We start from the raw sequence: 22,004 nt of genomic DNA, 5'->3' as shown, positions 1-22,004 counted from the left end.
CATAACTGGCTGGATCTATGCCATGCTAGTAAACAGAACTGCAACTACGACTCTTCAAGGCGAAGCCCTTAGGTTCAGGGTAATCAGGGGCTGCCCTCAAGGTGGGGTACTATCTCCGCTTCTGTGGTCGCTCCTGATGGATAGTATGTTTGATGCCCTAGACAGAAAAAAAGTTGATCTTCAAGCTAATGCAGATGATCTTGTCATCCTGGCAAGATCCTCGTCGAGAAGGGTAGCTTGTAATATCATCCAGAGCGCGTTGGACGTTTTTCACAGTTGGTGCCTGAGGGAGCAGGTGTCTGTCAACCCAGGTCATTCCATTAAGAACGGAGGGGAAATATCTTGGCATTGTCCTTGATAAAAGACTTACCTGAAACGCTCACTTAGAAAACGTTTTATACAAAGCCAGACTGTCTCTATGGACATGTCGAAGAATTTGTGGTAAGACTTGGGGTTTAGGTTCCAAACAAATCCACTGGAATTATGTGATGATTTTTAGACCAATGATCACTTATTGGTCTCACAATTTCACACTGCTTCTTGATGGCAAACAATAACGTTCAAGCGAAGCAATGGCTTGAAAAGTATTATAAGGACTACGGTTCATCAGAAACAACAATCAATTAAACGTTGGTTTGCTGACTTTGAATATGGTCATAGAGACACCGATGATGCGGAATGCAGTGGACGTGCAAATGAGGCAGTAACCCCAGGAAAAAAAGTCACAAAATCGTTTTGAATGATCAAAAAGTGAAGCTGCGTGAGTTAGCTGATATTTTAAATATATCAAAACAACGTATAGGCTTTACATTGCATGAGCATTTGACTATGAGAAAGCTCTGTTCAAAGTGGGTGCCGCGCGAGGTCACTGTTGACCTAAAACAAGAACGTCTTGATGATTCTAAGCAGAGTTTGGCCATATATAAACATAACAAACCGGAATTTTCACGTAAATATGTGACAATGGATGAAACACGGGTCCATCACTTTACTCCGGAATCAAAACGATCGTTATCTGAGTGTTGAGCAACTGGTGAACTTCGTCCAAAACGCCCGAAAGCACAACAATCGGCTGCAAACGTTCCGGTCTCGGTATTATGGGATGTGCGTGGTGTAATATCCATTCAACTATTTTGAAAAGAGAAATAACATCAACACTGAATATTATATAGCGTTATTGAAGCGTTTGAAAGCCGAAATTGCAAAGAAACGACCGCATATGGCAAAGAAAAAAAAATGTGTTATCAAGAGAACGCACCGTGTCTCAAGTCAATCAAAACAATGGCAAAACAATATGATTTGAAATTCGAATTGCTCCCACATCCACCGTATTCGCCAGATTTAGCAACCAGCGACTACCGGCTGTTCGCAGACCTCAAAAAAAAATGCTCGAATGAAGAGATTATTGCTGAAACTGAGGCATATTTTGAGGCAAAAGATAAATGTTAGAGCGGCGCTGGAATTATTGTGTAGCTCTTGATGGAAATTATGTTGATGAATATAGCCATTTTTGTCTGTTTTTGCTATTTATTGTTTTATAATTTGGAATACTGCTAATTCTTAGGAAATAAATGGAGCAGAGTGATAAAAGGAGATTACCCACGCAAAGGTTCCATTTTTGTGGGTTTCCTCAATTTATCACATCATCTGGTACATTTAATTTTTTAGAGAATGTGTGTCCACACATTGTATTGTATCCAAATTGAAATGTTTTGATATTTTCTTGTGTAAATAAATCATTATTATTATTATATAAAGCAAGATTCGTCGGTCTCTTGTAATTCAAAGTTGATCCATTCATTTCAATTTCCACACAATCTCATATTGAGAAGTCGGGTACCCCAGCTAGTAACAAATTCTAATAACAGATAAAATTAACTCAAACAGAAGTATTTGAAGGTGATTGACAATGTCTAATATATAAAATGATTTGAAATCCCTAAAACATCTAAAAAAGAAGAATAAAAAATGAATAGCTGAAAGTAACAAATATATTAAGCAAAAATAACCTGAAATGAAATTGAACGAAAATTAAAAACTATTATTTCATTTCAGGTTATTTTTGCTTAATATATTTGTTATTTTCAGCTATTCATTTCTAATTCTTCTTTTTTAGTTGTTTTAGGGATTTCAAATAATTTTATATATAAGACAATGGAAGTCCGAACCAGTGAAATTCAAACAGAAGTACGTTCACAGCTATCAATTTTAATTTTGAAATAGTTAAATATATATCTACCTGAAGACAATGCAAAACAAAAATAAGACATCAAACTTCAAAGTGATTCACGAGTACTACGTAGAACAAAACTTTTCTTTTTTACGCGTGTCGCATCGGTTGTCATGTTGCTTGAATTCATTTTCTCGCGCGATAGTTTTGAAACTATCGAGAACATTTTTGATGCATGCTGTGAGCATTATACCCTAAATAATGATAATCAATAATTATTTGCAGAGTAGTAAAATCTTGGTGGAGATTTTGGAAGTTGCGAAGATATATTTTAGCGTACCTGGCCTTTTTTGGATACTTCATTTGTTATTCCTTAAGAGTGAACTTGAGCATCGCTATCGTAGCAATGACAGAACTGAAGAACATCACTTTGGAAAATGGTACCATTATACAAGTAAGTGAACAGAAAAGGTATTTGGTAAATATTAAGACTTAATATGAACACAAAATAGCATAGTCGTATTAGTCAAGATTGTGTTGTCAATAATTATTTGGTTACCATACATTGTACTATACCTGAAAACATGACAAAACTTTTGTTTGAAGGCGGTTGACAATGGTTCGTGGTGTATTTCATCAGTTCGGACTTGTCTGATATAATATAATCTGATTTAAAATTCCTGAAAAAATATTAAAAAGATTAACCGAAAATAACAATTTTATTTGAACAAAAAAACTGAAATTACAAAGAAATAACATAAAACCAAACAACAACCAAAAATGCTGAAAATTAAAAATTATTATTAACAGAAAATGAAAAATAAAAAAAAATTGAAAGATTTCAAACCAAGTTATGTCACGACTTTCCGATTGTTAGTATCCAAAATCGTCTTTGGGTGATAACTGGACTTATTCCTCCGAGATCCGACTATTTATAAGCCATTCGAGTGCTTTCACCTATCTCCTCTTCTCTCTCTGCGCTTCATTGATTTTTAGCGGGAGATGACCCTTTGGCGAGAGTTGGTCGTTTTTCATTTGATTAGAGGTTTCCATATGTTACGTAACTCTACGCTAGCTTGACTAAATGCGTTGTTGGACAACATATACGCGGCTTCTTTGAATTTTCTCCTAAACCAGTGTTCCTCTTTGTGGATGATTTCAGCTTGAGCCCACTTGATGTAAATAAAGCCCACTTGATATTACGTTGATGAGCTCAAATATGCTCTGCTATTCCGAATTTGCTGGTTTCTCCTCGCTGTGTGTGTTTCTTGTGCTCAGGAATGCGAACTTTCAATGGCCTCTTAGTTTCACCGATGTATGATTCTCCGCACTCGCATGGTATCCGGTAAATGCAATTCTTGGAATCGCAGTCCGCGTTTGGTGGCCTGATTTTCGTGAGGCTGCTACGGATAGTGTTCCCAGATCTGAAGCAGGTTCTGATGTTATACTTGGACCCAATCCGCCTGTTCTATCATCATTCTGTAGTAACCATTTCGTTGAAGGTCGTTTTTGATGATGCCTAGTTCCCTTTCGAGACCTTCCTTTGTATTACAGAGCCCGAAGGCACGGTCTATTAGAGTCTTGATGATTCCTCTCTTAGTCGATTGATGGTGGTTGGATTTCTGGTTCAGATACTGTCCTGTGTGAGTGGATTTTCGATATACAGATGTTTCCCATTTAGTGTCGGTCCTTTTCACTAATACGTCTAAGAAAGGCAATTCGTTGTGGACTTCCTTTTCCATTGTGAAAGTAATGGAAGGACTTACGTTGTTGATTTGCTTATCAAGTTCTTTGAATCGAAAATGAGTTTGAGAAAAAATGTTGGTGCAATAATAAACTTCCATTCGTACATATTACACATTCGCGAAATAAAGAGAATTTTTCAATTTTTTCAGTAGACACTTGTTATAAAGCTATCAACAAAATTACTACATATCAACAATGAATGTTAATTATGAACATATGTTTAAAATTGGGAAATTTGTAAATAATATTGGAATGCAATGTTTCTGTTTCGTGTCTTACTACATGGGCTGAAAAGTTTCGGGCCTAACACATAGGTTTGTGAGTTATTGTGCTACTAAGTGTGACACTACTTTTGTTATTTTTAAAACAATGGATCAAAAACAATTTCGTGTTTTAATTTTACACTGCTTCATGATGGGAAGAAATATCGTTCAAGAGAAGCAATGGCTTCTCTTGAACAAGTTCAAAAACATGAAAAATAGAGATAAAAGTTCTAAAAATATGAGCAATAGCTCATTCGATTCGGAATTACCTCTAGAAAAATGTTTTTGAAGGATTTTGGTGCAGGTAAAAAATTGCAATTGTTATTAACAAAATAAGATTTTTTATCCCATTATTTATGCCAACGGAGATTGGGAAAAAATTTGTTAGTTAACAATTGAATAACTTTTTGAAAAATGGTGATGAAACATTTTTTTCTACGGGACTTGATTCATTCAAGTGATGAGAAGATACTAGATTTTTTTCAAATTTTTAAAATGATATTTTATGTTATGAAAAAATTATTTCTTTTGATAAACTCTCTTTAGCGACAGCGCGCTCATGCCGTAACAGCAGCGTGGAACCCTATTCTCAACGTCAAATTGAAATTATAAATAATGGAGATAGAGTTTCGGGAGTCGGGACTTTTTTGTCGGAAATTTCTTCCTCTTTAACGAGCTTTTTTCAAAATTGGTTGAATTGCAATTTTTTTTTACCTGCACCAAAATCCTTCAAAAACATTTTTCTAGAGGTGATTACGAATCGAATGAGCTATCGCTCATATTTTTAGGACCTTTATCTCTATTTTTCATGTTTTTGAACTTGATTAGAATATGAAGTGTTATAAGGACTCCGCAGCATCATCAGTAACAATTAAACATTGGTTTGCTGCCTTCAAACGTATTTGTAGAAACACCGATGATGCGGAACACAGTAGACGTCAAAATGAATGAAAGATTAAATTTTTTGATCTTCCTCTTTGAAGATGATCACTTGGTGATGAAACACGTGTCGAGGTGTTGAAAATAACGATTTGGTGTTGGGAAAGAAACTCCAGTAATATTCATTACTACACTAAAGGTTCCAAACAGTGCATCATAAGTATATTTCTAACGTTGAATAAGAAAAACCTGACATTCATAACTGGATAATTCTCTCTGATCTTTCCGACAAACGAATTGTAAACCCTTCAGCGGAGGTATGAAGGTTGCATCGTTGCATTCATATTTTACGTATCGGCAATAGTTGAACCGATGTTACCTTTGTCAAATTCGTATCAGTTTCCTCTTGATGCAGAAGTTTTCTATTACATTTCCAGTACATTTCCAACTTGTGCTGTTGATACGTCAAGCTGATGTACTCTCGCTGTATTGTCTGGAGTCTCTCATTCGAGACACAGTACAACTGCAGAGGAATAGGGAAACCCACTAAGCAGTGGCAGCCTTGGCACTAACAAAATTAATAGAGTCGCTGTCAGTTAAGTCGAACTCGATTGTTTAACCAGCTTCGAACCTACTTTGCGATCCTTTGATTTTGTACGTCCGAGTTAAAGACTTTTTTTTTCGTAATTGCAGGATCTGCACTGTATGTTTCATTTCCACTTTCATCATTGATTTTAGAATACCTACTTCTTCTCATACTCTTGTCATCTACGGGCTTTGTCTTCTTTTCCAGATTGGTGATTTATGACTTCTCTGTGGTTTTTGCGATTAATCTTACCAGTCTATCTGCAGAAGTCGTAATTTTCTTCAGTTGTAGCGACACCTCTTCCTGAAAAAGTTTTCTCGAACGAGAGTGTCATTATTGGCATGTTGACTTTCTACTTCAACGTTGCTTCTTCAAATTTGAAAAATCATTACTTTGTTCTCAACTCAATGTTCTTCAACCTATCGGTGAATACCTATAGGTACTCCAATCTGCTCCGCAAACTCTTTCGAAACTTGGGGTAGACCAAATCAGTTAGTATTTCGATACCTGCCCTAGATTTCTGCGAAATATTCTGAGGTTGTTTTTGTTCTGATCTTCTATCAGTTTTTTCGAAGGTTTGGTCTGAGTTCGTTTAGTCGCCAAACTATTTCTTCAGTTTCTCTTGATAGTACTTTCTCTGTGCTTCTTAATGCGAAAGATATTTCAGCAACTCGCCCGTTTCCTGCTTTTCTATTCCAGTATTACTCCGTTCCTCTTCTCCTTCCTGATTCTACCAGTAATATAAAAGATACTCTCTCAGCTCAGTTTTGCTGTTCTTCGTTTCCTCTCCTTGCTTTTTCTTCTTCATATTGCTTCGGCATGCTTGTTTTCCCATTATCTATTTTCATTTTTTTTTTGTGATTTCTTTCATTCACTGCTATTAATTAATGTCTGATGTTTCAACTAATTAGCCATGAAATCGACTTCAACAGTGTTATCCGCTGTTACCAATGAATGCATGGATCCTGAATGATAACTAGGTTGTACACTTATTCAAATTCAATAAATTTACTCGATAGTTGGAAAAATATAACTGAAACATCCTCGCTTCAACGACACTTTATAATTATTTCGCTTGTTCATTGTCGCTTGTAACCTGCGTTCTAATATAATCTGCGTTCTAATCTAATCTGCGTTCTGAATAACTCCATCTGCCTCTGCAACTGCATATTCTTGAAATTCTTTGCGTTCATTAGAGAAACCTAACAGGTTGATATGGTTTCAGAAGTCGGATGGCCATGTTCAGAGGCCATTGAAGGGGTCAGTCCCAAAACATTTTTATAAGAGAATTTGACATATCGCTGTGCTATAACAAATACTAGGACAACTTGACAAACATAGTTTTGAGAAAATTGAGTTTTGATGTTGTAATTGTAGCTGATATTTACATTTCTCAAACTGACAATGTCATTTTATGGTGTTTGGTGTCTAATAAGGTTAATGGAAGCCTAATGTTGATATCATTATTGTTATAAAGTGTCAATTTTGTTTTTTAACATTTTTTGTAAGGTATCTTTGTATAATACTGGGAAAAAAATATATTTTGAAGATATCTCGGTTTTTGTCCGAAGTTATCTCAGTATTGAAATTACTTTTTTGTTTTTGGTATAAGTTATTCCTACTTTTGTTGAATAACTCCTTGTATTGTTCTATATTTTTGAACATCAGTAAACTTAACGTCATTTCTCATTTTTGACAATAACCTTGTATTGCATGGATTGTTGAGGAAAATTTGAGAATTTGTTTTTTATTTTCGTTTCGTTTCTAAAGTTATCCTTCGAATGTGTTAACAATAAACAAAACTATTAGGCACTATTCCTTGTCATAAAAATAGGAACTTTGATGACGAAAAGTATAAAAAAGGGTATTGATTACTTGAAGTTTACTCACTCTCCTGAAATCATGATGTTCTACTGGGATATGTTTGAGTGGGCTCAAAAGATCTGTATGTTTTTCAAACGATATTTTTGGCCTGTTAATATACGCTGCACTAGGTCTATTATTTCCTTCGTTATTTTTTTGAGTGATCATTATTTTTTTTTTAAGATTCTGTTTCAAAAGTATCTTTATAATAAACTGAATTTGGATCCTCTTTGGTGAAACGCGATACTTTTATATTAGCCCAAAGTACTTTCTCGCCATCAGTATTTTTGATGAAGGGTCTAAAATTAGATGAGAAACTTTTCCAATCTAATATGTAATATTATTTACTGAATAAGGCTTCCCTATTTTTTTGACATTTTAATAACCATTTCCACTAGTGTGTGGAGTATACAAGGACCCACTCAACAAAGCTCTCTTTTTCGAAAATTCTATGTAAGAATGCATAGAGTCTCCCTCGTTTTGGGAATGACCCGCTATCGTTTGATAACGACACCCTCTGATGGAAAATTATCAGTATCCTAAAAAAATACATAATTACTTCATGAATTTTTGCACTACCTATATTAATTCACCGCATTCGCAACATTTTTTGGTGATGCACCATATTTTGCGGCCTCTCTAAGTATTCTTCGTGGCTGGGGCTGGGGAAACAGTGAGACAACTCAAAATGTCCTACATTTCACAAAACAAAACATGAGAATATGAGTCGCATATCGAAAAAAAATAATAAACGTTTCAACATGTCCCACTATCATACAATAAATTAAAAAAAATACAAACTGCAATAGTGAGATATCGGTTATTTCATATGCAATGTTTTGAATGTAACATATCCTAGTTATAGCTCCAGAAAGAGCATTTTCTCAGCATTATTTTGTAATAGATTTCTTAAATTGACCATTTTTCAAGTTGTCCTAGTATTGTTCTAGCACAGCGATATGATTCAATATCTGAAATCCTAGATCGTTTAAAAAAAAAAACATTATTTTTTCCTTTTTAGGATAGAGAATTTGAATGGGATTCTGTAATCCAAGGATATGTATTGAGTTCCTTTTTTTACGGCTATATAACCACACAACTAATAGGAGGGATATTAGCTACATTTTTTGGCGGTAAATATGTATTTGCGGTCGGCGTAGGAGGTACAGCATTTTGGACTCTCCTCACTCCCTGGGCTGCAAAAGTAGACGTTAACTTTTTGATAGCTTTGAGGATAATTGAAGGAGTATGTGAGGTAATATGAATATTTACGATTCAAAACGAAGGTTCCTAGGTCTTGTTTAGAGGATTACTTTCAGAGGGTCCAGTAGTTCTGAATTTTTGATATGCTGTCTAGGATGGGTAGCCATTTTTTGAATATGAAAAAATTGCCACTTTTTTCGGATTTCACTTATGTCTCAATTATGTAGAGGAAGCATTTTTTTCTGCATACTTTTAAACGCTCTATTTCAATTATAGCCTATTTCAGAACAGCAAGTATCATAATTGTCCTTATTAGGAATTCAATTACCTCCACCAGAAAGTCGGGGATCCTGCTGACAGTCCTCAAGAAATTTCAGCAGCAGGCATAAGCAACCAGTAACACCAAAGTCTAACTGAATAACCTCTGGAATTGATTCGAATTGTCAAAGATCAAATCGAATGAAGATACTGTAGAAGATCTCGAGGAATTGAGTATGATTGGTGGAGATGATATGGAAGAGATCGGGCATCCTCCGCCACAACAGATTCTAAAACAGTACCAACGCAGCACCTCTGGTGCAGGTGCACATCTGGCCCCAATTGTTCTGTCCATGAAAATTTGTTCTGATCAAGAATGTGATGGTATTCGAATGGGTTCTTAAGTGAAAAAAAGAGGCCGATCTAGATTTAAAGCCGCTATTTGATGAAAATGCAAAGCACGACTTTATAAGCTCAGCCTCCACAAAACCAGCAACGTACCCTGAAATTTGTTTCCGTGCAGATTTTTGTATGACTATTACCGCCTTTTGTCCTTAGTTTGTTCATGAATGTATCGGATATTTTGATGGATTATTCAAAATTAAAAATCTTCTGTCTCGTGGGCAATGTCCTATTACAAAAGTAACATATAAGAAACTCGAGCAGAATTGGTATACACTCCAAATTCATGCCAAAATTGAAGAATAATTTTCGAATTTTCGTAGAGACAGTAACAAAAAACAATATTTGTTGTTTTTTGTTTTTACCCCTTCATCGTAGAATTCGTTTGAAAAATATACGTTCTGTTACTAATCGAATCTTTGAATATTTGACTTTCAACTTCTCAAATAATGTGGGAATCTTCTAAAGAGCAAGGAGGCAATTAATAAACAAAATAAACTGTTCACAAATATTTATAGATCATGCGAAGAAGAAACTTTCAGACACAAACTGGAAGAAAAAGCCCTTTCGAAACAAATGCTTTCATAAAAACCTTGAATTACAAGGTAGCAGAGGTAACATTTCACTTACATAGAACATTGTCATCCTCAATGGCGGACATCGGTGTTTCAAACGCACTCAATTCATTTATAATATTACGACTTTATTTCATGAATGACTTAAATATACTAGTGTCATCGATGACAGTACGCAATGACGTTATTTCGATTATTTGATTTAATACCAGCTATAGGAATTTTGTTTAAATTGAAAAAGAAAGATTAAATTTTGGGAAAGAAAGAGCACACAAGAAAAAGTTTTTTCGAAACAATTACATCAAATTATACAAAAGACCCTTTTTCCTATTCTGACATCTTTATCGACCATGATTGTTGTGTCAAATAAAATAATATGTTACACACCCATTTACTTTTCATAAACTTTGGCAGTTCAGTTGTGAGGGTGAAAATACACTACTTTTCAGAAAAATTTGTTACAACAATTGCCCGTAAAGGCAAGCAAGTTACAACTACGCCCCAGTGTTTTTCCTCTTATTTTTAAGGATTTGCATTGCAACAATCATGGTAGTGGTTTATCTATTTTGATAACTGAATTTTTATAGGAATACCTATCACTTTTTATTTTTCTGATGAATAGTAATGAATAGCATTTCAGATATGTATCATAGTACATCACCAAGACAGTGTTGCCTCTCGTCGAGAAAATACCCTTCTCTCGCCTAGCCTCGACTAGACGAGAATAACAAAAAGTGGAGAAGTAGATAGCCAAATCGTTTCTTTCTCAAAAATTAACGTCTCCTGAAAATATTTCCCTTTCAATTCAATTTAATTTTCTTACAGGTATCATCCTGACACTTTTTTCTTCAAAGTAGGCTATAACTGAAGTGCAACTTCCTAAAGTCAGCAAGCAATTTGAAAAATTTTCGGAAAGTGCGATTTTACTTTTTTTTTCATCAATGAGAAAATATAAGTGAAACTCTGTAGAAAGTGCGGCGAGCACGACCATTTAGAACTACCGAACCCTCTATTCATTGGACTATACGTGGACTTGAAAAAGTAATTTATAGGGTGCGTCATATCCATCCATGCATGCACTTTGGGCCAAATGGGCTCCTCCAGCAGAAGCGAGTGGTTTAATGACAATGTCATTCACTGGAGGTTACATAGGAGCACTAATTTCCATGCCCATATGTTCTTTGATAGCAACGACTATAGGCTGGGAGAGTATATTTTATATCACAGGTAAGAAAGTCTAGTGACTTGGCACAATTGACTCCACTTTTACTTTTCGTGAAAGTATCTATAGAAGAGAAACAAATCCCCAAAATTTATTCGATGTTCCAGACTATCAAGGTTGCAAGTGGAGATACTATGAAAAAGATGCAAACCCAATATAATCTAAACAAAGAACAAAACGTGCCGAGAATTGTGTGGCATTAGGGTGGATAAGAATTAGAAACTAAGAACTTGAAAATGGAATAAGAAAAAGAAATTACGTTAAACGGTTTCATTGAAAGAGAAAAATGATGCAGATAATGTACTAAAAATTAAAAAGTAATTCGAGAGGTCATCACACCACTCTCCTCAGCAATTGACGGTATTAATCAGATAACAAAATAATAAAATCGTTGGGCGTTGTATTTAAATATTCATTCAGGTTGGGCGTAGCGTAGTCTTCCAAATTATTTTTAGTACAATATCTACATCGTTATTATCTTTTTTTTTTCAATAAAACCGTTAAACATAAAAAAATTACTTATTTTGTTTCGAATATTGAGAGAAATCACACTAAATAATCGTTCACAAACATTAAAATTCAATCTTGGAAATGAGATTTTAGCTGAAATTTAGATCCGCGAGGGGAGTTCTTGAAAAAAGTTCTTGAAATGAAATAAAAAATCCTTGTCATTCATATTTGTACTTGTACGTAAAAATTACTATATTCAATTTCTAAAATTCTCGAAGCATTTGTATTTTGTACTTGAAATACTTTTTGAATTTTTATTTCAATATTATCGAATACTTTCGCAAGTACCTACAAATACTCTTTCAAAATACAAATGTTTTTCTCAAATTAAAATAATCTTTTCAAGTGCAAAAGTTCTTTTCAAGTACAATATACTCTATCAAATTACAAGATTTTTTTGTGATTGATTCGGCCATTACTTGATGAAGATCTAATATGTGTGATTGATGACTAGTTTACTTTATGGTATCACTTGAAAGAAATGAATAAAAATACTTTTGTCTAAATGTGTGGAAAATTTTATTTATACGAGCGGTTTCGGGTTCTATTCCATTATCAAGTATAAAACTGAAATCTGAATTTTAAAATATCGATTTTATTAGAAATTTCAGGTATGCTGCAAGGACAGTTACTTGAGAGACAGGAGACCAAATTTAAATACCACCATGAAAATTTTAGGGGTTGTTAAACTCATAAATTCAAGAGAGGAGATCTACATAAATCAAGTTGCTCGTTTAGGGGTATTAAAAGTCACAAAACACTTGTGAGTGAATTATACCCAAACTGTCGAGAACACAATATAGTCAAGTACAGTAGCATCAATTTCACAGGTGAACTTTCAGAAAATATTCAAAATTATTTCTCTAAATACAAAATTTCAACAGCTTTCACAAATAATAATAATTTAGGTAGAACCCTGTTTAATGCAAAACCCAAACGGGATAGAATGAAAAAATCAGGATTATATAAAATAGAGTGTGGTGAATGCTCTGCAGTATATACAGGCTAAACCGATTGAAATTTTGAAATAAGACTGCGTGAACACGTCTGTTTGGACAAAAAATCTGCAATGTACGAACATCTTCAAGAATCAAACCACAATATGTAATGAAGGGAGAAAATGAATCTGTTGGAAAACATGGAAATTAACAAATCAATTAAAAACCAGAAACATATGCCCCTAAACGAGCAACTTGATTTCTGTAGGTCTCCTCTCTTAAATTCATGAACTTAACAAGCACTTGAATTTTCATGGTGGTATTTTAAGTTGGCATCCTGTCTCTCAAGTACCTGTCCTTGCAGCATACCTGAAAATTCTAATAAAATCGATATTTCAAAATTCAGATTTCAGTTTTATACTAGATAATGGTATCAAACCCGAAACCGGTCGTATAAATAAAATTTTCCAGTGGTATTTCGACAAAAGTGTTTTTATTCATATCATTTAATTGATGAAGATCCATTGTAATTTCATAAACTTCATCTCACGATTTCATCTCCACAAACTTTATTTGAAAATATCACGAAATGTTTTGCTAATACAGTAGCTAGTCAGGTAGTATCATAATTACCTAAAATATCTACTAAACTTTCATATACCTACGGTTCATCCCCAATTATGATTAATTTCACTAGTTCGGACTTCCATTGTCTAATATATAAAATGATTTGAAATCCCTGAAACAACTAAAAAAGGAGAATTAAAAATGAATAGCTGAAAATAACAATTATATTAAGCAAAAATAACCTGAAATGAAATAATAGTGAAATAAAATACAAGTAACAATAGAACGATTGAACAAAAAATAAAGTATAAAAATTATAAAGAAATAAAATGAAAATGAAAATAAAAATAAAAAGTTAAGAGATTCCAAGCCACGTTAGTTCACGACGTTTCGATTGTTAGTGTCTACAATCGTCTTCGGGTGATGACTGGACTGATTCCTCCGAGAGATGACTATTTATGGGTCGTTCGAGTACTTTCACTTATCCCCGCTTTCCATTTTTTCTGCTTCACTGGTTCAGTGGAAGATGACCGTTTGGCGGGAGTTGGCCATTTTTCGTTGGATGATGGGTTTCCATAAGTTGCGTATCTCTACGCTAGCTTGGTTGAATACGTTGTTGGACAACATGTATGCGGCTTCCTTGAATTTTCTCTTAAACTAATGTTCCTCTTTGTGTATGATCTCAGCTTGGGACCACTCGATGATGTGTTGATGGGTCCAAACATGGTCTGCTATTCCTGATTTGCTGGTTTCCCTTCGCTGTGTGTATTTCTTATGCTCGGCAATACGAACCTTCAATGGCCTCTTAGTTTCACCAATATAGGATTTTCCGCACTCACAGGGTATCCGGTAAATGCAATTCTTGGAATCGCAGTCCGCGTTTGGTGGCCTGGTTTTCGTGAATCTGCTACGGATAGTGTTCCCAGATCTGAAGCAAGTTCTGATGTTGTACTTGGAACCAATTCTTCTTATCCTCTCCGATAATCCTCTGATGTAGGAAAGTGCAAGCACTGGTTGTAACGGCTTCTCTTCCTTGTGGTGCTCCTGCTGTCTTTCAGCCAAAGTCTTTTCTACCATCGCATTGGAGTAGCCATTCCGAGTAGCCAGTGAAGCGGAAAAAACGGAAAGTGGGGATAAGTGAAAGTACTCGAACGACCCATAAATAGTCATCTCTCGGAGGAATCAGTCCAGTCATCACCCGAAGGCGATTGTAGATACTAACAATCGAAACGTTGTGAACTAACGTGGCTTGGAATCTCATAACTTTTTATTTTTATTTTCATTTCATTTCTTTATAATTTTTATACTTAATTTTTTATTTTTTGTTTATTTGTTCTATTGTTACTTGTATTTTATTTCACTATACTTTCATTTCAGGTTATTTTTGCTTAATATAATTGTTATTTTCAGCTATTCATTTTTAATTCTCCTTTTTTAGTTGTTTCAGGGATATCAAATCATTTTATATATTAGACAATGGAAGGCCGAACCAGTAAAATTCATCATGAAACATTGTCAATCACCTTCTAACAAAACTCAATTATGATTACCTAAAGCATATCATTCTATTCTACATCAATAATAATACTTCAAGAAAACAAGTTCAATAATGGTGATCTATTCAAATCCAGTTGGTCAGCCCGAAAAATTAACCAGGCATTTGGCATTGATAGTTTAATGAACGCACTGTTCGACATATGTTTGAAAAATTTCGTTTCAGAGATTTTGGCCGCGGAGATGATCCCCGAAGTAGTAGACCTACACTAATTCAGGACGAGGATTTGAGGACTCTGGTGGAGACTGACCCATCACAAACGGTGCGTGTGATGGCGGAAAAACTGGGCGTTAGGTCAGTGGGTGCCCCATGATCTGAACGATCGACAGAAATTTTAACGTTTTGCGGTCTGATCTTTTTTGCTTTTGAGCAACCAAAACGATCCTTTTTTGGATCGGATCGTTTCGTGTGATGAAAAGTGGATCCTCCACAATAGGAGACGTTCAGGACAGTAGTTGGACATCGATGAGCCACCCAGGCACTTCCCAAAGGCAAAAACCTACCAAAAAAGACCATGATGACTGTTTGGTGGTCAGCTACTGGTGTGATTTACTATCACTAACTGAGCCAAACTATCACAGCAAAGTCCTATTATGAGGAAATCGACGAAATGTACCGAAAGTTGCGTCATCAACAGCCGGCACTAGAGGTTCGATCCTGCTCCACGACAAATCTCGTCTGCAAGTGTCACAAACCCCCTCCCAAAAATGAAACGAATGGAGCGTCGAAGTTATGCCTCACCTACCATACTCCCCAGACTTCTCGCCAACCGACTACCATCTTTTTAAGCATTCCAATAACTTTCCGGTTGAACCTTCGTGAATCAGGACCAGGCAAAACGGCTTTCGTTGACTTTATCGGTTCCCTAGCACCTGATTTTTATGTGTTACGTTGTTAAAAGTGCCATGGTTCAAATGGCGTCTATTTCGATTGAATGGGGAATGATCCTCAATTTGGATTATTACAGCAACTGCAAGTTTGAACAAAATAAAGTTGAGTTTAATTCATGAGTTTTTCAAATGCACTTCGAAAATTATTCAAATTTATGTTTCAAATGTTGTGTTTCAATTTTTTAAGGGATATGTTTCTAATTCACATATTGGCAAAAGCGTCTATATCAAGTTGAAATAATTTATACGTACCTAGATATTCTACTTTAAAAAAGGAAAATTATCTAAATGAACCAACAATTGAGGCAAAATATAAATTATAGTTCAATACCACCTCCACAAGCCACATAAACAACAGTTGTTTTGTTATTTATGTATATAGAGGAAGATAGGTTAGGTGCACAAAATGTCATACGTCACAGAATGTCTGGAAACTCGAAACATAAATAAACAGAACAGCTCGCCGCTGAAATATGTCATCTTTGTTTGTCTCATACAGGTAACAGATTCATTGTGCTTTATTAGCTATAACCGATGTTGCCAAATGGTGAAATAGAAACGAATCCCTTTAAATGTTGAATGCATTATTTCATTCCTCTTTTTGAAGTATTTAAATAATTTTTTAAAGAAAAAGGTTGAAATGATGAGTTTAAAATGCGTTGTTTTAGAGCTTTTATGGAAACTACTTGATTTTCGTCAGGAGGAACATTCCCCATTGAATAGGTATTCACTGAGATATCACAGTTTAAAGAAGACTCATAAAAACGGATGAAACTCTTGAAACAACGTAGAAAAATAGTACAGCTTAAGAAAAATTCTTGCATTTCTGAAATGTCTTGCAGTTCTGATGATGACTCATAGAACGTTTAACGTTTTTATTTGTGTAGTGAAAATTGTCATTTCAGGAAGGTGGAAGTGTGTGGTGACATTTTTATTCCAAATAGTGTTATATAAATTGAAAAGAGTTGATATATTTCAGGATTGTGTCTAAAAACTTACAGTAACGAGCGAAATTAATCTATCCCTCACCTTCAGAACACACTAAAGAAAGTATTATGCTTAATAATTACAGGGGCGATAGGTATATTATGGACTTTGTTATGGATACTGATAGCGGAGGATTCTCCGGAAAAAGACTCTCGAATATCTGCATCAGAACTGAAATATATAAAGGAATCTTTGAGCAGCACAACTCAAGTTGAAATTTCATTCAGGAAGGTACCCTGGGGCGCAGTTGTAACTTCCTTGCCTTTATGGGCAATTGTTGCAACAAATTTTGCTGAAAACTGGGGTGTTTTCACCCTCATGACTGAGCTACCAAAGTACATGAAAGGTAAGTACCACCCTCTTATTTTCATGAATTCGTGTTTTAAGTATACGCTAACCTGACATATCCTTATTAGACAGGGTCACAAGATCCCTTTTTTGGAACTTCTGTCCAAGTGCACCAAAAATTATGGCCCAGGGCTTATTCAAAGAGTTGCTAAAGAGCAACTCATTGAAAAATTTCAAGAGGGGCTCGACAAAATTTCAAAAGTTATAGACAATTTAGTAACAGAAAAGAGGGTTTGGTTTTTTGCAAATATTTCGGAAAACATTAAAGATATCCAAAATTTGAAAAATATCCTTTAAGAGGAGGAAATTTCCTAAAAAAAAGTCCCACCTCCCGGAACTCTGTCACCAATATTTACAATTTTAACTTACGTACGCGCTGACCGATACGGACCTTCCAACAATAACAATTATTTTAACCCATTAAATCTAATTATTGAGACAAAAAAAATTCACATACCTTCTAGAAACTTGGATAAACGAAAATCCATGTAAAAAATTTTTTCCGTGATTATTTTATTAGAAATACTTTAGTTAATCAACTAATTTTTACACGTTTTAAATTTACATAAAAACCCTGATAATTTTTAAATTAAAAACCTCAAATGTTGTTCACTTCTTGCAGCTTCTCTTGAAAGCCATCAAAAAAGATTTCCATTGGAAAAATTAAAAAATTTAGATTTTCCACTTTGTTATTAATAATCAAAGATGTTGAAAAGTGAAAAATTCAATTGAAGCAATGAAAAAAATTTCTTTTCAATATTTAAATTGATTCGTATTCGTATTATAGAAAGTTGCATAAAAATGATTCATCACAATTTTTTGCTCTATTTGTTTGAAAACTTGTTATAAAAAAATGTATTGTTCATAAGATATTTGTAATTTTGTATGGGTGATTTTTATCAGTGATGATTATTATGATTTTTGAAAACCGAATCGTTCCTTGAAATGAAAATTTTATTGCTTAAAACGCATTTGTTGATAAACAATTTTTTTTGCTACTAAATATGAATAGTAGGGAACGTTTTTTTTTTAATTATAATTTCTATTGCTCTTTGATATTCTGAAAAAAAAAATTTTTCTATTTTATTTTCTTTATTTATTTAATAAACAATTTGTTTTAAACGAATTAATTTTTACGATATATTTTTTCAAATACTACCAAAAAACACAAAAACCATGTGTCACTTTTTGTGTAAAACATTAAAAAAATTATAAAAAATTGAGATTTTTTTACACGAATAGTGACACGTGATTGTTTTTATTTTTTTTGTAGTTAAAAAAATATATCGTAAAAATGTATTTGTTGAAAACAAATTGTTTAATAAATAAATAAAGAAAAAATTAATTAAAACAAAGTTTTTTTTCAGAACATCAAAGAGAAACAGAAATAATGATTTTAAAAAATTCGTTTCTCAATATTCATATTCAGTAGCAGAAAAAATTGTTGACAAAAAATATGTGTTTAAGCAATAAACTTTTTTTAAGATAAAAATTCCCCCTAAAACATTTTGAAAATCTTATAAACAATACATTTTTTATAAAAATTTTTCAAACAATTAGAGCTAAAAACTATGAAAAATCATTTTTATGTAACTATTGTTTTCATTTTATCATAGTTGGCATCAAAAATTGAAATAGATAGATTTTTTATACGGAGATGATTTTATCTACAAGTGATAGTGCATACGTATGCCAAAATTTATATTGCATGTTTGGCCAAGAAAACTGGATGAATAAATACTTTTATATGTGTGATTGATGACTTGTTTATTTTATGGTAATTCATGATCACTTTAATGATATAAAAACACTTTTGTCTAATTACCACTAGCGGTAATTAGACGATAGTGTTTTTATTAATTTCATTAATTTACTTTCATCCATAGAAGAAAAAAGAGTTTGAAATGTCAATTTATATACACAGAGCGAAACGTCTGATATGTTCAAGTATGATTGAATAATGATCATGCAGCAAAGATGACTAATTTTAATATTTTTCAAACACAATCAAGATGACGAATAACAATGAGAAGTATCAAATACCACTGACGGTTGCAGGAGCTCTGGGTTTCGATCTCAATGCTACGGGAATCACTTCTGCTTTGCCTTATTTAGCAATCGCTATAGCAACACCTCTATGCGGACAATTAGCAGACTGGCTGATATCCAAAAAGATATTCTCGGTAGTTCAAGTACGAAAACTTTGCACGATAGTGGGATTTACTGGCCAAACAATATTTCTGTTGATGGCAGCATTTTTTGCGTCTCCACTAGAATCAACTATTTTTTTCATACTAGCTGTAGGTTGTGGAGGCGCATCTTTGAGTGGATTCAGGTGAGTGAATATTGAATGATTTTACTTCAAATATTCATATCATTGAAGATATAAGAAAGAATATTTTCAAATGAGAAATCAATTTTAATCATAAGCTCCAGAATATTAATAATGAAAATTGACCATTACTGCAAATGATTTGAAGTGAAAAGTAGAGAAATAAAACTTTCCAGGTTTTTTTTACCACCTGTATTTGTAACAAACGTCTTATATTAAGAACATTTTTAAACGAATGCAATAAATGTATGGTTAGTTACAAATAAAAGTGGTAAAAAAACATAGGAAGTTGTATCCCTCATTTTTCATGATAATCTCCTTCCACGTAGTAACTAACGGCTATATTCATCAATTTAAGAATCTGAAGCATAATTTGGCCCTTCCAACTTGCTACTACGTTTGCCAATTTTTTTCATTAATCGAAACTCTCTGAAAACTATTGTTAAATACAACAAAAAATATGTAATAATAAATATTTCAGTATGTAACTGTCCACAATAACTTAAACAGAACTTAGAGCTACTACCCAAAACTATATAGGGAAACGATAGATATTAAAGGACACAAAAATAATATTTTCTTATTAGTCAGTGGGCTATGCTTGAAGACTGGCAGTAAACAAATCTAAAGCAAACGAACTTCAAAGGTTCAAGCCAGTCTCGATATACCTACACAGTAGGTTTAATGGACTGACGCCTATTAGAAAACAACTATTTCCCTGGCTAATACCACGAAGGGCGTTGGATTATATTCGACAGGCATCAGTGCAGGAATCTTCACAAAAAATTTCCTGCATATGCAATTGGCAATACAACTGAAAGAGTCGACCTTCAATTTTGGAACGGGCACACTTGCAGACCGGTTTCGGGCTCATTAGCCACTCGTCAGTGCAAGATAGTGACCAGCATCGACCTAAAGTCAATGATATTCCATAATTGAAAATCGGAATTCTTTCAGAGTATTTCATTCCTCTTCCGAAGTTGGAGCGAACATCACAAAATGTCACTCCATCTAGTGGACGAGGTACTAACCAACTGCATATCCGTAATTTGCCCGATTCCTCTGAATAAGGAAGAAAAACTTTCTTGTTAGTCAGTGGGCCTGTCGGATATAATCCAACACCCTTCGTGGTATTAGCCAGGGGAATAGTTGTTTTATGATAGGTGTCAGTCCATTAAACCTACTGTGTAGGTAAATCGAGACTCGCTTGAAAGTTTGAAGTTCATTTTCTTTAGATTTACAAAAATAATACATGCGTTACCAATAATTTATATCGGTTAAACTTCTCCCTCACGAAATTATATTCTGCGGTCACGATCATCTTCACTTACAGAAAACGTAGTATTTTCTCCAATAATGCATTTAGTTTATAGTATCTTCATCAACTAATCAGTACCAAAACTTCAATGAATTGTTGAATCTTTCAAATGCTCCTCTCAATTAAGGTGTTACTTGACCCCCTCTTGCAAAGTTTGAATATTTTGAATGGGGACAGGGGATTGAAACGTTTCATGTAAAAAAATATATTTGAAAAAACTTATTTTGATTTATTTTTATAATGTTTAGTCCTATAATATTTAGTCAACTTCACTCTTTCTCATTTTGCTGAATCTAGTCTGGTAGACCATCATTTTGATACAACCCCTAATAAGTTACGGAAAATATTTTTATTTTGAAAATGTCTCGTATTTCAGATTATGTTTTGCCATCTGTTATAGTTTGCCCCGAAACGGAATACTTTTTTTGATAGTGATTTGTTCACAAACTTGCAGTTGTTTACATAATATTATTTCTCATGCAAATTATTCATTTTGTGTCCCTTGAATTAACACATTACCAAGATTGGTATATCAAGAGTTCGCCACTCAAAAATGCTCCTTTTTAAATAGAAAACCTAAGCTAATTGAAATTGAAATCGACTTATTTTTCAGTGTCAATGTGTTAGATATTGGACGAAAATACGAAAATTATTTGTTGTTTCAGAAAGTAAGAATCTGGGCCTTTGGTTTGACTCAGAACTCCGATTTCATAAACATATAAACAATTTGTGTAAGAGCTCTTTATTTTGCGTCAACTATATCATAGTAGAGATATAATGTCAACCAGATTCGAACTGAAACTATGCGACTCTCTTATTATGATAAAAATATCATATTGTGATTATATTTATGGTCCTGCATTGATACAAGCTGACGCAATGTGACTTCAGAAAGTACACTTGCTTGTGGCAACTCATAAAATTTTGCTGAAAAAGAAATCAGACTATCTACTAAAGAGATATGTGACATCCCAGAATAAATCTCACACTCGCAACAAGTATACTCATTATTCCTAGACACTCCTCCTCTCTATTAACGCGCAGTTTTATATACAATTCAATTAAAAAATATAACTCTCTACCCAGTGAATTTTCCATTTATAATTTTAAAAAAAAATTAAAAGTTCATTTTAAATCAACTTGCGATTTTTTTAAACGGGAGAAATATTTTTTTTGGCTGTTTCCTTACTGGTTATTGATCATTGATTTCCCTGTAATATAACACTTAGTCGAATGTTTTCTGATATTATGTGATGTATTAGGTATATAGCAATATCTTTCAGAGCTAACTCGTAATTTGTAATTATTTACTTACTGTATGTTTTCTCTTTTTATTTACCTTTTAATTTTTTTCACTTCAAGTTGGTTGGTAAAACAGCGTAAATTGAACTT

At 33.8% G+C, this 22,004-nt stretch overlaps 2 protein-coding genes across 11 annotated transcripts in view; one reads left to right on the top strand and one right to left on the bottom strand.

The window, feature by feature from the left end:
• The window catches only part of Camta (Calmodulin-binding transcription activator), a 995,933-nt gene that overhangs the window by 893,913 nt on the left and 80,016 nt on the right, over positions 1–22,004 (bottom strand). The gene's annotated exons all lie outside the window — the stretch shown is intronic.
• LOC111506777 (sialin) overlaps positions 1–22,004 on the top strand; it is a 29,392-nt gene that overhangs the window by 1,657 nt on the left and 5,731 nt on the right. Inside the window, exons 2-6 of the mRNA XM_074173278.1 lie at positions 2,456–2,624; positions 8,529–8,762; positions 10,998–11,172; positions 16,700–16,960; positions 19,021–19,297. Of these exons, the coding sequence (XP_074029379.1) occupies positions 2,456–2,624; positions 8,529–8,762; positions 10,998–11,172; positions 16,700–16,960; positions 19,021–19,297 (1,116 nt within the window). The remainder of the gene's footprint in view (positions 1–2,455; positions 2,625–8,528; positions 8,763–10,997; positions 11,173–16,699; positions 16,961–19,020; positions 19,298–22,004) is intronic.

This window comes from Leptinotarsa decemlineata, unplaced genomic scaffold (genome assembly GCF_025532065.1).
Source record: "Leptinotarsa decemlineata unplaced genomic scaffold, Ldec_3_MD MMD2_tig00000218_RagTag_RagTag, whole genome shotgun sequence".
Classification (NCBI taxonomy): Eukaryota; Metazoa; Arthropoda; class Insecta; order Coleoptera; family Chrysomelidae; genus Leptinotarsa; species Leptinotarsa decemlineata.
The sequence above is the reverse complement of the archived record's forward strand: the minus strand, read 5'-3'. Positions and strand labels throughout refer to the sequence as shown.